The sequence below is a fragment of the Carcharodon carcharias genome, chromosome 6, assembly GCF_017639515.1.
Source record: "Carcharodon carcharias isolate sCarCar2 chromosome 6, sCarCar2.pri, whole genome shotgun sequence".
Classification (NCBI taxonomy): Eukaryota; Metazoa; Chordata; class Chondrichthyes; order Lamniformes; family Lamnidae; genus Carcharodon; species Carcharodon carcharias.
Window position 1 is genome coordinate 5,734,552 of NC_054472.1, and position 17,967 is coordinate 5,752,518.

Sequence of the window (17,967 nt, forward strand, 5' to 3'; positions counted from 1 at the left end):
CTCAGGTTAAATTGTGAACACATTCCCACTTTACCTATCACTCATTCTTCCTGTTTTACCTGTACACAAACCACTAGTTTTTCCTGTGCCTGAACCTCAGAACCCACAGTGCTTTTACTTCCAATACTTTTCTGCACCCCCATAATTCCAATAGATTTTCCCTGCAATTTCCAGCACACCGGCTTCGTGCGTCCAACTTAATTACAATGAAAACACCTCAATTTTCAAGTGTCACCTCAACCCTCAGCACCTTCCTTTTAATTCTGAGAAAAAACTTCCTGGGAATTTGCACCTACTCCTTTTCTTTACTGACTACCCATCTTCCTTTCACCTTCCCACTTGCTATCCTTCTGATTTAAAAGGGTGACGAATAAAAGGTTTAGCTCTATGAACGAACTCAATCGTCAGCTAGCTCTGCTGCTTATCTTACCATTTCAACCCTCTGTTCTTCCACATGAATTCTCACTACCGAAGGAATTGAATCTTTAAATTCTTCCAAAATTACCCAAGAGCTGCATATGTTGTCTCCATCTTTAATGCCTGTATCCACCAGTCAAAATTACTTTGTTTTACTCTCTTAAACTCAATAAAAGTTTGCCCAGGCTGTTTTCTCATGTTCCTAAATTTTTGCCTGTATGCACTCAAAATAGCCTTTTTTTAAATCACATTATAGTTCACCGACATTTCTTCTGACAGTGAAGCATAAACTTCATGTGCTCTACCCACCAACCTGAATTGTAACAACAATGTCCAATTTACCTGTGGCCATTTAATTTGTTTAGCTAACTTCTCAACTGAAATAAAGAATGTTCCAACATCTTTCCTCAAACACTGGAAGAGCTTGTGTAAATTTAAACATCTCCCCTCTGGGTTTTCTGATCTGAAAATAAGTCCTTCCTCACCTTCTGGTGTCTCTCTTTCTAACTGCAAGCAGCTTAAGCTTGTGTGTCTTTTTCTTGGTCTTCCTTTCCTAACCTCGCCATTTCTAATTCCCTTTCCTGTTTTCTTTTCTCTCCTGTCTTTCCGCTTGCTCCCTTTGAAATGGCCTTTCTTTTCCTGCTGCCTCTAGTTTTCCAATTTTTTCACTTGCAACTGAATTTCAGCCCATTCCAATGAGCCACACCTTGGAGAACTCAGCCTCTCAGGCATTCCTTCCAATTTCAACTGCTGTGCTATACCTTCAATTATGTCATATTTCCTCAGTCCTGCAGGTAACCCTAACCGTAACTTATTCGCCAATTCCATTAACTTAACTTACCTTTTGTAAACCAGCCAAAGTTATAACTTCAACTCCCAGACAAGTGTTAGCAACTGCCAAAGTGATATTGCAGCCTCAACACTTAAAAAAAAAAACCTCACACCAACTCCTGAATTCAAAGTGCTTTTCATACTCGTAACCTTAAGTTTCAACAACTCCAAACCAATTAAAGAATATCAAATGTATGCCAGACGAGCCCCCAGTTGTTATGGCACAGCCGATGGTAAATGCTGAGCTGCTCCAATTCCTAATAATAAAAATCTATTATAGTACTAATTTTGGGAAAAACATAAACACTGTTCAAGCTCATCTGGTTTATTTAAAAATGCAAATATTCCCTTTACACCTCATATTCTAAAACTTCATTCATGTTTACCTATTTAACATTTCAAACCCAGCTTCTCTTCTGATACATTAAAGCCTTCAGACCAGCTGCCTTTAAGTCACACACACACACACACCCCCCCACCCCCCCGCCCCCATAGGCACAGACCCCACTCTTAATCTACAATAAATTTCAATAACATTATGAAAATTATGTTCCTGACACCCCACCATCCTCAGGCAGTGCATTCTAGATGCTAACTGCTTTCTGCATAGAAAAGTTTTAGCTCATGTGACTTCTGCTTCTTTTTCCCTTCCCTTTATTTCGGTGCCCTCTGGTTCTCAATCCTTCCACCAATGGGAACAGTTTCTATCTTCTCTGTCCAGACTCATGATTTTGAACACCTCTATCAAATCTCCTCTCAACCTCTTCTTCTCTAAAGGAGAACAGTCCCAACTTTTCCAATGTAGCCAAGTAACTGAAGTCTCCCATTCTTTGAAACGTGCTTGTGAATCTTTTCTGCACCCACTCCAATGCCTTCACGCCCTTCCTAAAGTGTGGTGCCCAGAACTGGATGCAAAGTTCCAGTTGAGGCTGAACCAGTGTTTGACACAGGTTCAACATAACTTCCTTACTTTTGTACTCTAGCCTCTCTATATATAAAACCCAGGATCCCGTATGCCTTATTAACCACCATCTCAAACTGCCCTTCCACCTTCAACCATTTGTGCATATATACCCCACACCACCCCCCGCCTGCCAAAACCAGGTGCCTCTGCTCCTGCACCCCCTTTAAAATTGTACTTTCATTTTATATTGTCTTTCCTTGTTCTTCCTATGAAAATGTATCACTTCACACTTCTATGCATTAAATGGAATGTCCGTCCATTCCACCAGTGATAATAATCTGTTTAACTGACGTTGATTGAGGAGTAAATATTGGCCAGGACACTGGGAGAATTCCCCTGCTCTTCCTAGAAATAGTGCCATGGGGATCTATGTCTACCCGAGGGCCTCAATTTAACATTCCGTCCAAAACACAGCCTCTGACAGTGCTGCACTCAGTACTGCATTGGGAGTTTCAGCCAGAATTTTGTGCTCAAGTCTCTAGAGTGAGACACTCTCATAACTTTCCAACTCACAGGCGAAAGTGCTACCAACGGAGCCACGTTAAAACAAAGAAAAACAATGGAAGGTAATTACTTTTCAGATGATAGGTAGGAGCTAAGAGTATGTTAAAGCTGATAAGACAGGTAGACTCCCCCACTGTACCAGCAGACTGGTAGAGCAATGATGTGAATATTTGATTGCTAAATGGAAAACTGTGCCTTGTATGGGAAGCACCAGCTAACAGCGGTTGTACTTAACCTTATTCACTGAAAATATGCACTTCAGTTATGGATTTTGAAATCACCTGAGTTGCTAGGTTGCTTTTACTCCTCAATTCCTGCCTAAAGCCATACTTTAAATGTAGTCCCACCATAAGGTTTTCTCACACTTGCTTTTGACTGAAACACACTTTACCAACTCTTGATGACAATGGCAAGGTGCAATGCATCAGTATTTGCAATCAGCTTATTGCAGAACATCGCTCACTTAATAAAACACTGATTTCTCTTGAAATCCTAACACTACAAGAACAAGTTTTATCGAGTGGTAACAGATTCTCGGAACTACAAACAACCTTCAAATAAAAATCAAGAGATTGCAATGTTTTAAAGTTGACATTTTATTTTATTCACGGATATGGACTCCAAAATGTGACAATAATGTCCTTGTATTTAAAAAAAAAAAAAATGAATTGTTAAAGATGAACTTCAAATGTTCAGATGAACCAGCACTGATCTCATCTTCAAGCTGCACTATATTTGCAACTCTCTTCAGTAAAAACCAGAGTCTGTAGTGGTCCAGTTGGGAGCCTGCAAAACAAGAGTGAAATCAAATCCATTAGGAAAAACACAGGAGCTTTATTTAGCACATGCTAAGCGTTGGCGTCTTATTAATTGAACATATTCAGAGTTTATGGCCTTGTCTGTAATACTTGTAAACTCAGGCTGCAGGTTACTGAATAAGGAAATCTGTACCCTAATTAATGCTGTGCAGCCGTTACGCCATATGTTTAGAATACTGTCTCAGGGCTCCAAAAACCAGGTGCCCATAAACAACTAAATTATTAAGTGTTTGAAGTGTGAAGCATCATCATCTCAAGTGTCATTAGCCGAACTCTGTCATACTGTTCTCTTGGCCTCCCAAAGTAGGAACTCAAACCTAACTTTTTACAGCTTATTAACAAAACCAAAGTCTAGCTGAAATGGGGGAATTGGCTGCTTCATGGTACCAACACATCGGGTGACCATAGCTTCTACAGCTAAGAAGAGGAGGCCATTCAGCCCCTTGGGCTTGTTCCACCATTCAATTAGACAATTGCTGATCTGTATCTTCACCCTTACTCACTTGCCTTGGTTACATAATCCTTTAAAAAATGCATTCTGCAAATTAATACAGTATTAACCAGACTGTACAAACTGGACTATAGCCCCAGAGGATTGTCCCCCACAAAATTGTGTTTCTCTCCCCCAATGAGGCAAAGTTTCTCAAAAGATTTTTACCTTATACGACAAAACAGATACAAGCTAATCTCATCAAAATAGAGAAATAAATAAGGCCCCTCTTCTCGTAACATTCAGATTTAAATTTCTCCACAACACTGGAGACCATGAGTCAACAGACCTGGCAGAAAACTCTTTACAAACTAAAAATGAATCATTTTAAGCTTGGCAAATTTTCTTGCGCAGGGATAATTGCCAGCCATTTGGAATGGCCTTGCCAGTCAACTGAGACAGCTTATCTAACTTGTGTATTTCCCCTTGTCTGAGGTAAAGGTAACACCGCTTGGCAGTTTGCAACTGTTCCTGAAGTTGCAATTCCAGAAATTCGAGATCTGGCAGCTGCGGTTATTCCTTTATTCCTGGTATCATAGCCTTCACCGTAGACTTGAAGTCACGGGAAATCTGGGTAGGTCAGTCAGCAAAACCCAGAACTGGAGCAAAAACAGTGGAAAAGCAACTTGAAGCAAGAGGAAATAATGGACATCAACAGAAATCCCAAATCTACACAATTTATTCCAACACAATTTCTATCAATGCCATGTGGGTGCTGTGCACAAACCCTCTGTTCATAATAGTATTTAGTGTGATGTTGCTATTTTGTAAAAGGAAAAAGAATACATACGAACATTGAATTAAGAGGAGGCCACTCAGCCCCTCGAGCCTGCTCCGCCATTCAATAAGATCACGACTGATCTGAATGTAACCTCAACCCCACATTCCTGCCTACCCCCATTAAACTTTCACCCCCTTTTTAATCAAGAATCTATCCAGCTCTGCCTTAAAAATATTCAAAGACTCTGCTTCCACCGCATTTTGAGGAAGATAGTTCCAAAGGCTCAACACTCAAAAAATTTCTCCTCTTCTGTCTTTAATGAATGACCCCTTATTTTTAAACAGTGACCCCTCATTCTAGATTCTCCCACAAGAGGAAACATCCTCTCCACATCCACCCTGCCAAGACTCCTCAGCATCTTAAAGGTTTCAATTAAGTCGCCTCCTACTCTTCTAAATTCCAGTCAATACAAGCCTAACCTGTTGAGCCTTTTCACATAAGACAACCCATCCATTCCTGGTATTAGTACAGTGAGCCTTCTCTGGACTATTTCTAACAGATCTTTTATTTAAATAAGGAGACCAGTACGGTACACAATACTCTAGATGTGGTCTCACCATTGCCCTGTATAACTGAAGCATAACCTCCCTACTTTTGTAATCCATTCTCCTCACTATAAGTAACATTCTATTAGCTGTCCTAAGTACCCGCGCACTAGCCTTTTGTGATTCATGCACTAGGACACCCAGATCCCTCTGAATCTCAGAGCTCCTCAAACTCTCGCCATTTAGATAAGCTTTTTTATTCCTCCTGCCAAAATGAATGATTTCATATTTGTCCACATGACACTCCATCTGCCAGATCTTTGCCCACTCGTTTAACCTATGTCACTTTGTAGCTTCCTTACGGCCTCTTCACAATTTACTTACCTACCTATCGTTGTGTCGTCAGCAAATTTAGCAACCATTCCTTCGGCCCCTTCATCCAAGTCATTTGTATAAATTGTAAACAGTTCAGGCCCCAGCACTGATCCCTGTGGCACATCATTTGTCACTAACCAAAAAAAAGACCCATTTATGCCAACTCTCTAGCTGGCTAACAGGAAGCAATCTTCTATCCATGCCAATATGTTACTGTCTACACCATGGGCTTTTATTTTCTGCAACAACCTTTGCTGTGACACTTTATCAAATGCCTTCTGGAAACCTAAGTATAGTACATCCACCAGTTCCTCTTTATCCACATTTCAGCTCAAATACTAGACTTGTAGAGTGCACACTTATAATAAGTTGGTCTGTAAAAGCACTCTGCAAACTACATAAATGCAGAGATTCTGGTTCCACAACTTATTTCAACTAAGTACAGTTCTACAGAGGCTAGGATAAAAAAAAGGTGGCCAACATTTTTGATCGATTAGGGACTGAGTGCCAGAACAGGAAAGGAAAGATTTCCCATGTCACAACAGGGGGAACATTTAAAAGTGTCTCAGAAATAGCCTGGCCTTCAAATTCTCCTCTCGGTAAAGAATGCCCAGAGCATTCTCATGGTAGAACAGTGTTAGCGGACACAGAATTAGAGAAACTAAGTGGCACACTGTATATGTAAGTGTTCCAAGGTGGGATCATGCCAACAATCTGTGTCTCACCACTACTTTCAATCTCCAACACAGACAAATTCAGTTAGAATTGACCAGAAATGACACACTCAGAAATAAATGTAAAATATTTCACAGTAGAATCGCCACCTACAATGGATAAATATTTAACTAAACTCAACTCAATACAGAATATACTAATTTATAGAAGTATGCCATTTTAGTTTCAAAGTTCAGATCTGGGTTGTAAGGACATTTTCATGGTACTATTTCCTTGTTCGTTATGAGCCAGTACTTCTTAACAGAATGCCATAAAGCACACCAACCTTTCCACTACACTTGGTTAATGTTGTTCTCATCAATGGGCAGTCACACACTGCATGAATTAAGTTAGTAGTGCACAGCACCATGAGGAGCTTGATCTGTTATAGCTAAGGAAATCTGCTCATTTCAGTAAAATTTACAATATACAAAAGGGTCTTTGCACTTTGTCAAAGGTTACGAACACTGCTCAGCTAACCAGCTGTTGCAGGACTGACGCAGCAATCACAAGAAGTGCAAAATTACTACCATATGCCTTCAGTGATCTTTCAGACATGTTTAGTTCTAACTTAAGAAGCGTCATTGTTTTAAAACTAAAAATACACCAAGTATGGAGTTTATAAACCCTCGAAGAAACAAGTCCACACCTCCAAACTCACCATTAACCCATGCAACAACTAAACGAGTTTCAATGTGCACAATATAAAATGGGGAGTCAACCAAACTTTAATAGCTCTCCAAGACTTTATTCATCAGTAACAACCCTTATATGGGTCTATTTATGGGTGGAATTTAGAAATAGGCCATTCAGCCCAACCAGTTTTGCCACCATTTCTGCTCCAGCTGAGCCACCTTCCAGCTCTTCTCACCTGATCACCATATCCTTCTATTCCTTTCTCCCACATGTGTTTATCCAGCTTCCCCTTAAATGTATCTATACTATTCACCTCAGCTACTCCTTGTTTTAGCAAGTTCCATATTCTCACCACACTTTGGGTAAAGAAGTTTCTTTTGAATTCCCTATTGGATTTCTTGTGACTATCTTATATTGATGGCCTCTAGTGTTGGCTCTTCCTCAGAAGAGGAAACACACTGTCTAATCCAACAAAATCTTCCACAATCTTAAAGACTTTTATTGGGTCACCAATTAGCCTTCACTTTTCATGAGAAAAGAAATCCAGCCTGCTCAATCTTTACTGATAATTATAAGCTTGCAGATCTAATAAATAATTTTTACATCTTTTCCAGCGCCTCTATATCCTTTTTATATGGCACCTTAACTGCACTACATTCCAAGTGGGAGTGAAAAAGACTTCTTTCCAGAAATTAAAGTAGGTTCATAAAGTTATGATCGCTCAATCATCTTCAATGCTTTTGGGAGGAGGAGGAGATATTCTATATTTTCTTCCTCACCCCATTTCATTTTATATTTCACCCATGTTCTACTGAACTATATTGCTCTTTCCTAACTTCACCCACTGCCTGTTTTGCACCGAATCAGCTTCTATACAAGTCCGCTCATTCATCTCTTTGATTTAGCATTCTCTCTCTCTCTCCCTCTCTCTGCCCAGAGTCCTAGCTTGCCACTCTGCTAATTCTTCTACACCCATCTTTTTTGGTTTCTTTGCAGATGGAGCTTCATTTCCAGAGTGGATATTTGCATCTATCCTTTTTATGTTTCTCCTAAATAGCCCTCAAAAAAATATACTTGACTATCTAACAATCAGATAGATATGACCAAACCAGGATCCCTGCTAAAACTGTGTCATGTTTGGAATCCATTGTGGACAGGCTGTTGAACAGCCCCATTCCATTCTACACCTTACTCCAGGGCAAAGGACAGGCTGAAGACCTGCTCATCTCTAACGTCTTCCAATTCTCCACAGATGCTGCCTGGCTTGCTGAGTATTTCCAGCTTTTACAGTTTTTATTTCAGATTTTCAGCAGCTGCAGTATTTCACTTTTAAAAAACAAACAGGAGAAAAACTATTGACCAGTTCAAAATCACAATGGAAAATTCCCCTTGGACTCTTGGTGATGAAGCAAACTCCAATAACCCCAACTAGCCAGCAACTCTAAGCGTTCTCTGAAGATCATAACAAGCTGTCTTTTAAAGGAATGTTAGTGATTCCATTCTCCATCACATGCTTCAGTAATCTATTCCAGAGAGCCCTGGATCTGCAAAGAGAAACGCTTCTTGGCAAATAACCTATCTCTTGATCTAAGGGTTTTATAGGCGTACTCTTGATCATTCCTATCCACCTCCAACCTATGCAAATTAGCTGAGTCCAATCCTTTCATTTTATTAAAAGTTCAAAGGCCTCCCCTCTAAACCTGCTATATAAAAAGCCCCCAAGATTAAGGTAAACTGTCGAAAGCCGGAGAATGGTGTGATGGAAAGATGAGAATTTAATTTCACACAGTGAGTTACGATGACTTGGAATACACTGTAAGCAGACTCAACATTAACTTAAGATATTGAATGATTTCTAGAAAAGTAAACATTTGTAGGGTTAAGAGAAAGAGCAGAGGGATGGATAACTCTTTCAAGAACCAGCACAGGTACAATAAGCCGAATGGCTTCCTTTTGTGCTGTAAGGTTCTATAGAGCTTCTGATAAATTACCCCCCACCTACCTAGAGGCCCAAGTGATGAACACAAATAAGCCGGCGAGGATTTTCTGTTTGCTTTATCATCAGTATTTATGCTTTGGAAAACTGAGCAATAATAGAAACAAGGTGAGATACAAGAGGGAAGGGCAGTGATATTGAGCAGTGCATTCTTGTTTCTTGGCAGTTCTCAATCCAGAAATACCAATATTAAAGCAAAGTGATGCATGAAATCCAACTTGTAAAGATTTTCAAAGCTCCCTTGGTACTAAAGTGCAGTAATTTAAGAGCAAAGTGACTATTTTTACGAGCTGGCATATCTGGCACAATTGCACAAATTTTGAGGCATGGTAAAATATTCTGCTTGAGGTTCTGTGCTGTAAACTTAAACAGGTTGTGGATCTGGAATGTCAGTATTACATTCTAATCAATGTCAAGAGTTGTCTACTAAAAGCTTACAATACAAGTCCAAGTCCCTTACATCCAGTTAATACTCCACAGTCTCAAGATAATTCATTGATTTACACCAATACCCACCGAAGAAATGAAAGACACAATGAGGCAGGCATGGAACTACCATGACAGTTGATCTAGAAAGGTCACTTTTAATTGCAGATGATGGCGTACATTTTTTAAAAAACTGATTTTTTCTATTCTCAGAATGTGTGCACCACTGGCAAGGCCAGCATTTATTGTCCAACCCCAGTTGCCCTTGAGAAGTCGGTGAGCGGCCTCCTTGAATCGCTGCAGTGTGTGGTGAAGGTGCTCTCATAGTACTGTTAGGGATGGAGGTCCTCCATCATTGCTGGGTCAAAATTCTAAAACAACCGATATAGTTCCAGGTCAGGATGTGAGAGAATTGGAGATAGGTGGTGCTCACAACGTCTCAAGCAAGACAAGAAAGCCAGAGATAAGAAGGAGTCATTTCCATACAGGCTCAGCACCAAAACGTTCAGAAGTTTCCTTAAGGATAGCCTTTGGCCAACTCCGCCAAAAAAAAACAGCATCACCAGATATCAAGGTATATGATCAATGAAGTAGTAAATGCCATTATCTATTTAAAAAGGGAGAGAGGATGAAGTGAGGTTTGCAAGCCTCACATAATCTTTGAAGTTGCTAAGGTCAATCCTAGCAAGGTACATGGTTAGTTTGAGTACAGCCGCTTCCTCGAGATCCAACATCTCCAGGTGGTCAAAGCAGCACTGCCAAGGCCAATACATTGAAACGAGCCTTTCATAATGCATCGCCATCAACTGAGCTGCTTAAATAGCAGCTGGGACCATTCATCTGCTTCTAGCCAAAGGGGCAAGCAACCTGTTTCCATCTTTGTCAGTACAACTCATGAATTTACCACTAGAAGAGAGGAAAAGAGCACCTTTCCCACCTCAGGATGTCCCAAAATGCTTCATAGCCAATTAAGTACTTCACTACAAAGTAGTGCCTGAAAGAAAGAGGCATGGTGTACAATGCTCTGTCACATTCTTCTTCCTCCTCCCACCATTTTTATTAGGAAAGGACAACAGAACTAGGGTAGATGGAGTTAAGAAACATATTAGTCATGGTCTGAGTGAATGGCAGAACAGGTTTAAAGGGATGAATGGGCTCCTCCTGTTCCTAGAAAGTCACCAGCCTGCATCACATACTTCCCAACTTGCTATACAGGGAAACAATCCAAGCAATCTAGTTTACCACTACCCTTGCAGTCCAACTGCGCCTCTTAATTAATCTTCCTGTCAAATCCGGTCAGAGCACAAAACTTCAGTCAGCTTCTTGGCATCAGAATTACTTGGGCAAGAATTATGAGCAGTGGCTTTGAGAGCAACACAGAGAAAAGTATATTAATCTCTAATGAATATTAAAGACAACCTCATGGAAAACAGTTCCATGGTTTAGAGTTCAAGCCTTTTACTCTAATCTTGTATTTTGAAGTTGGTGCAGTCCCAAGTATTGAGCAGAGATTAAGGCTGCCTGCTTTACATAAGTTACTGACTTTTGTGACTATGCCCACACGATATAAATACCAACCCAATGCCTTGTATGGCAGCACAAGTGTTTTGATTTTTGATAAAATGCTAATTTCATGATATCAAGAGCGTCATTGCAAAATGGATCACAAACTGGCACTGGACTCATGCTTGTGAAAGGGTGAGACTACAGCAAAAGGGAAGATAAGAATTTGGGTAATAATGAAAAGGGGCACTGGGTGCACGCCTGATCACCTTTGGTCATTTGAAGAGGAAGTTTTGACATTCCCTGAATTGATTTCTATGTTTTGTTTTGCCTTTCCTAATTGTTGGACAAAAAGTGGAGAAGGACAGATCCTGTAAGAAATGGGGCTAGTGCACGTGGGCCTAATAGCCTTTCCTTGTCCAGAATACATAACAGGTGATAGCAGACTCTTCAATGGGCAAGAAACACAAATATGATCAAAAAAAAAAGTTTAAGGAAGGAAGCTTAGTATATTGTTATGCACTTGAGTAGAATCAAAAAGAAAAATTATGCAGCGCTTCTGGAACTAATTGGATGGTTACAATGAGCTATACGGCTTTGCTTCATGGGATATTTGGCTATGATCTTCTTGGGTTCAGAAGCAACAGACTACTCCTGGAAAATGTTCAGAGGATTTTATTTTGATGAGAATAGATACTGGCCCATGACTACTTTATAATAAGCATGCTACGCTGCCTGGCAACTACAGAATTTTGGCAGTCTTTCTGTGCTTGACCTCTAAAGGTTAGCGAGGGGGGGGGGGAACAAAGCCATTCAATTCAAATACAAACATTTTGTATATGTTCATATCTGTTAAATTAGCATTTTTAAAATAAAAAGAAATCAATGCTTACCCGAGTCTGGTTGGTTCTAAAGATTCCCATATTTATTAAAAAGAATGGTATTTAGCAAATTTTGTTCAAAATCAGAAATAGGTCAAGCCAAATGGCACCCATAAATAGTGAGAAAAGAGTATTAGTGATCTTTCAGTTTAGCAGAGCATACTATTATTTTTCATTACTCAAGAGTATAGCTAAACTTAAGGACTCCTGTTAAAATGGGGTACTGTTTGTGTTCTTCTAATGATTCAGAAATTTATCTGGCATCTGAAGCCAATGACGTTATTTAGCACCTTCTTGGTTATGTCAGAAGCCAAAATAAGTCAGCGAGGATTTTTTGTTCCTGCCTTCAGCACATTCCAAACCTTGCCAAATATGTGGCCACATGAAAGCACATGAGATGTTATGATCACCAAGAGTTGTCAAACAGAGAAGGCAACAGAATTTAAAACAATAAAGAAATGTCAAAAAAGTTAACAGTTCTCTCTCTTTCTCAATAAATGAGGCACAAAATATGATCTGCAATTTAAAGTCGACACTAATGACTGGATAGAAGCCAAAAGCACAACTCAAAGCTTCACAAACTTTAAAAAAAAAAGGCTATAAAAAAAAAGGAGATAAACTGTACACAAGGCTAAGGGATGAAGTAAAATGAAGGAAAGCTTGGGCCAGGTCCTTGTAGGAAGTCCATGCTTGCAGAATAGATACAGTGTCACAGAGTGCTGCCTTGCTTTTGGATATCAGCCTTTTGATTGGTTTGTGAAGACTGAACAAATGAGGAAGAATTGCAATTACAACCTCTTCGGACATGGAGTCGAGCATGCCCTTTTTGGCTGCACTGGGAAAATACGTGGCAAAATGTGTTCCTTCTCAGCACAGCTGGAGGTTGTTTTGTTGATGCACAGCTTGTTCACATGCTTCCCCCAACCCCCCCCCCCCCCCCACCCGCACCCCCCCCCCCCCCCCCCCCCCCCCAAACCCCCCCACCCCCAACAAACCCATTCTATATTCCCGTCATGACAGACCAACGAGAAGGAAAACAACAGTCTGACACCACTGTTTAATCAATCACGGCCAATTCTCTATCATCACTGGCGTGGAATCTTGTCACTGTCCCATCAGACTTGCTAAACTGAACAGGGTGTGGATTCAGCTCTGCTGGAGAGGCAGAGACCAGAGATATTAATGCTCAATAAAACACTGAGCTACAAGCTAACTTCCTTTTTAACACTTGCTGTTCAAATGACATAAGCAGTCCTCTTTTCCCCCCAAAGCAACTTGATGTTTTTTTCTATAGTCACACTTATTTCATTTTATAATCAATCACAGCAAATTCAACTTTACATAACTATGAAACTCAGCTTTGTTGCTGCTTATTAGAACCAGACATAAGCAAGCAACTGTTAATACAGCCAGAGTGTTGCACAGAACTCAGCTTTTCTGGAAATTCTTTAGGTAAATAGCGCATCAGATTTCCAGAGGCTTCAACCTCTAGATGCATTATCAGTAGCCAAATGAAAAAAAAAAGTGGTAGCTTTTCTGGCTAGAAGCTGAGTAAAAATGTCTGGTTCACGACTCTCTGCCCAACGTGGGCATCAGAAAAAAAATCCTACCTTCAAAAAAAATGCGCAAATCTGTGCAAGTGAACTTGGAAGTTCCCACCTGTACAATGTCCTCATACCCCCATTTCTCTCCAAACTCCAAGAAGCAAAATACTCTATCTAGCCACTCCATGCACACGAGATTGAATGAGACACAGTATAACATGAATTAGAAATTTTGCCCTTTTGATTGTTTTCTAAATACTAAATGGGTACATATAAAAAAAACTGCAAATGAAACAATGAACTGAGAAATGTAAATTCCAGGAAGAATTTACAATTCACTATTTGCTGTGTTGTGCTGCGAATTGTTCAAGACCACTTATCCAATTCTTGTGGAAATGAAGAAATGCAGCGTCCTCATGTTCTTGCTTGAATAAGAGATAAAGCAAATATAAAATGTGATTACCGCTATTCAATGCCATTTGTAAACTGAAAGAGTCAAGTTTAGATTGGTACGATTGTTAAATTTGCTGATGACACAAAGACAGGTAGGAAAGTAAGTTATGAAGAGGACATAAGGAGGTTACAAAGGGATATAGATGGGTTAAAGCGAGTGGGCAAAGATCTGGCAAATGGAATATAATGTGGGCAAACTTGAAGTTGTCCATTTTGGTATGAAGGATAAAAAAGAATCATATTATCTAAATGGTGAGAGATTGCAGACCCTGAGATGCAGAGGGATCTGGGTGTTTTAGTGCATGAATCACAAAAGGCTAATATCCAGGTACAGCAAGTAATTAGGAGAGCTAATAGAACGTTTTTGTTTATTGCAAGGGGCATTGAATGTAAAAGTAAGGATGTTATGCTTCATTTGTACAAGGCACTGGTGAGACCACATCTGCAGTACCGTGTACAGTACTGGTCTCCTTATTTAAGGAAAGATGTAAATGCATTAGCAGTTCAGAGAAGGTTTACTAGATTAATCCCAAGAATGGCTGTCTTACGAGGACAGGTTAGGCTCACATCCACTGGCGTTTAGAAGAGTGAGAGATGACTTGATCGAAACCTTTAAGATCCTGAGGGGTCTTGACAGAGTGGATGTGGAGAGGATGTTTCCTTTTGTGGGAGGATTGAGAACTAGGGGTCATGGTTTAAAAATAAGGGGGAGCCCATTTAAGACAGAGATGAGGAGAAATTTTCTCGGAGGGTCTTGAGTCTTTGGAACACTCTTCCTCAAATGGCAGTGGAAGCAGGATCTTTGAATATTTTTAAGGCAGAGAGAGATAGCTTCTTGATTAACAAGCAGATGACAAGTTATCTGGGGTAGGTGGGAGGTTACAATTAGATCAACCATGATATTATTGAATGGGGAAGCAGGCTCGAGGGGCCAAATAGCCTATTCCTGCTCCATGCTAATTACGCTAATTTTGAAGGCTGATTTAGTATAATTTGAAGACTTTTAATCAGAGAGTGGTGAACACAATTTTAAAATGACACTTAATCATGCATTGACTGTTATTTATAACTATTGTGCTGTATTATTTGTGGTTTATAAATAATTTTGAACATAAGAAATAGGAAAAGTAACCCATTCAGTCCCTCGGGCCTGTTCCACGATTCAATATCATGGATGTTCTTCTACCTCAATTCCACCTTCTAGTACTATTCCCTTGTCTCTCGATACCCTTAGTACTCAAAAAGTCTAACGCTCTGCAAAAGTGCTAATATATTTAAGGTAAAACAAAACACACTTGGGGTTAAACCTAGAGTTTGATAGGTAGGTAACTAACCACAATTTACCAAACTTAGTGTAACATAACGTAGCCTTCACTCGTCCTACTGTACGTCTGCCCAATATAGATGCTTATATGGGGACTCTGGTTAACAGTGCTCACCTCTGTCCTGTTGTTTTGATTCATTTTCTTTTCGATGTTCATCGCTAGCATTTGACTTCGAAAAGAGAGGCTCTTTGTTTTCTCGATGACCTGTTGATATGGGGACACAGCATTGTTTCCCATGACGACGTGCCCCTACAAATAAAAAATAGTTGCCAGGGTCACTGAAATTTTCTGAATTGCATGCGCATATTATTTGATGCAGTGAACTAAAATTAACCAAAATTAGTCAAGGGATTTGGTCTTTGCAATTAAAACATAGGATGAAATTGGCAAAACTCATCAGTACTGCACGTATATATAACCTTTTCGACAGCTCTGAAGCAGTCATGTGGACTCGAAACGTTAACTCTATTTCTCTCTCCACAGATGCTGCCAGACCTGAGCTTTTCCTGCATTTTCTGTTCTTATTTCAGCTTTCCAGCATCCACAGCATTCTTCAGTTATATCAGTTAAGGTCACCTGGTTACCTCAACACTTGCCATCAATCTGATGAAAAGTCTTCACTCCTCTTTCCACCCCCCATTCTTTTCTAGGAGTGTAAACCTATATTATTTTCCCCAAGTTGCACTGGCTAATCTTCCATCCATAACAAAATTATCCTTGGTCCTTGGTTTGTTGGCAAAGTCAACAGTCTAAAAATAGGCCAGATGCATCTACAGAAGCATGCACCACCAGACCGAAGGAAGGAAGTGGAGGCTGCAGATTGTAGCTCAAGATAATCTTTCTATTTGGATCAGTGCAATCGTACTATGGCATTTTGATCAACTTCTAGTGTCTAGAGAACACAAGGAAATCAATGTACTATTTGGTTTTGTTGAGGTGGTCACATTATGAGCCCTTGTACTGATCAAAGGCAGCTCTTGCCAGGTCTAGAATTCTTATCCCAGTATTTAAAGGCCTCACCTATCTATAGGTGCAGGGTACACTTAAGAGAGAGATCTTCACCAGCTTGTGAACATGTAAATACAACTTCCTAAGACTGTCATGTGCTATAAACAAAAGCCGAGGATAGAAGGCCATTCACCCATCAAAACTAATCCATCAACTAAAAGAAAAATTGCTTTTATGTAATCCCTTTGACTTCTAAATCCATATGGCAAATGGCACGTTGGCCTTTATTGCAAGGGGATTGGAAGACAGGAATAAAATCGTCCTGCTAAAATTGTACAGGGTTTTAGTGAGACTACATCTGGAATACTGTGTGCAGTTTTGGTCTCCACATTTAACAAAGAATATAAGTATATTGGAGGTGGTACAGCAAAGGTTCACTAAAGTGGTCCCTGGGGTGAGGAGGTTGTCCTATGATGAGAGGCTGAGTAAACTGGGCCTACCTTCTCTGGAGTTCAGAAGAATGAGAGGCGATCTCATTGAAACCTATAAAATTCTGAAGAGCCTTGATAGGGTAGACACAGAGATTCGTTTCCATTGGTCGGGGAATCTAAAACATGGGGCACAGTCTCAGGATAAGAGGCTGAGTCATTTAGGACTGAGATGAAGAAAAATTTCTTCACTCAAAGGGTTGCGAATCTTTGGAACACTCTACCCCGGAGGGCTGTGGATGCTCCATCACTGAATACATTTAAGGCTGGGATAGACAGATTTTTGGCGTCTCAGGAAATCGAGGGATATGGGGAGCGAACAGGAAAGTTGAGTTGAAACTCAGGTTCTGCCATAATCGTACTGAATGGCACCTCCAAAGGCTTCCCATTCCTGTTTGTACACCTCTCCTGCATCCATTACAAATACTGGGTTTGGGCTTGTCAAGAAACTATCATATTTTTCCGAATATTACTGTGCGATATTTTAAAGCAGGTTTGTGTGTGGGGGTGTACAGTTGTGTGTGGGGGGCTAATTTAATTAAACTAGAGACGATTAAACTGTAAGGTTTAAATTATCAAAGAAATGAGGTGCAATACAGGCATTTGAAATGGAGGTGAGTAAAGCTGGGGTGAGGTCAACAGATACAGTGTGAATAAAATTTGCATTTTTAGATAAGTGGGAAAGGTGTTTGATTTTCAAAGGGACATAAGATTTTTACAACTGGCAAGATAAATAAGGCAAGGTTATTACGTTGATTTTTCCCAAAAGTGGCCATAATGATAACATGAAAGATTGTTATATTCTGGAAAAAGTAACTTCTAAAGACAAGTTGAAACAATGGGATTTAAATATATCTCGCCCTTTTTGATCTGTAAAGAAGGCCGTGCGAGGTATGCCTATGTGAGACCTTGGAAGGTGACTGTGTGAAACAGACCGGGGAAAAACCTCTAGCCACCCTGAAGAAGTTTTGCTGTTCTAGTAACCAAAGTTGTGTTAAAAGCCTTTGGAAATCCATTGTCCAGTGGATTCTTGTGGTATAATTGCTGAATGACTTAATCATTTGGAATCTACTTGGACTGTTGCATTAAAGGGGGTGTGTAGTTAGGAGTCTGGTTAAGTAGGAATTTTGGGAACTGTTATAACTGTGATCTTACGTGTCTGTAAGTTTGTTGTTCTTTTGTTAATAAATGTTTTAATCTAATCTTTAAAATCTCTAAAAGTGATAGTGGACTCACTCTTTCTGACCTCAGTGCACAAGCCTTGCCGTAATAAATACAAATTGCAAAATCTTTGTGATAGTGTGGCCAAGTTTCCCTTGTGGATTTGGTCAGACTGGTAGTATCTGTTACAGAGTCTTCCCTCCGCCCCATTAGTGGACCTAAAGGCC

The 17,967-nt window shown here is 40.0% G+C and overlaps 1 protein-coding gene across 1 annotated transcript in view; it reads right to left on the reverse strand.

Moving 5' to 3' along the window:
• Positions 1–3,296: 3,296 nt before the first annotated feature.
• LOC121279398 (eukaryotic translation initiation factor 3 subunit E) overlaps positions 3,297–17,967 on the reverse strand; it is a 143,928-nt gene continuing 129,257 nt past the window's right edge. Inside the window, exons 12-13 of the mRNA XM_041190617.1 lie at positions 15,258–15,392; positions 3,297–3,502 (exon numbers count right to left, since the gene is read on the reverse strand). Of these exons, the coding sequence (XP_041046551.1) occupies positions 3,464–3,502; positions 15,258–15,392 (174 nt within the window). The 3' untranslated portion in view covers positions 3,297–3,463. The remainder of the gene's footprint in view (positions 3,503–15,257; positions 15,393–17,967) is intronic.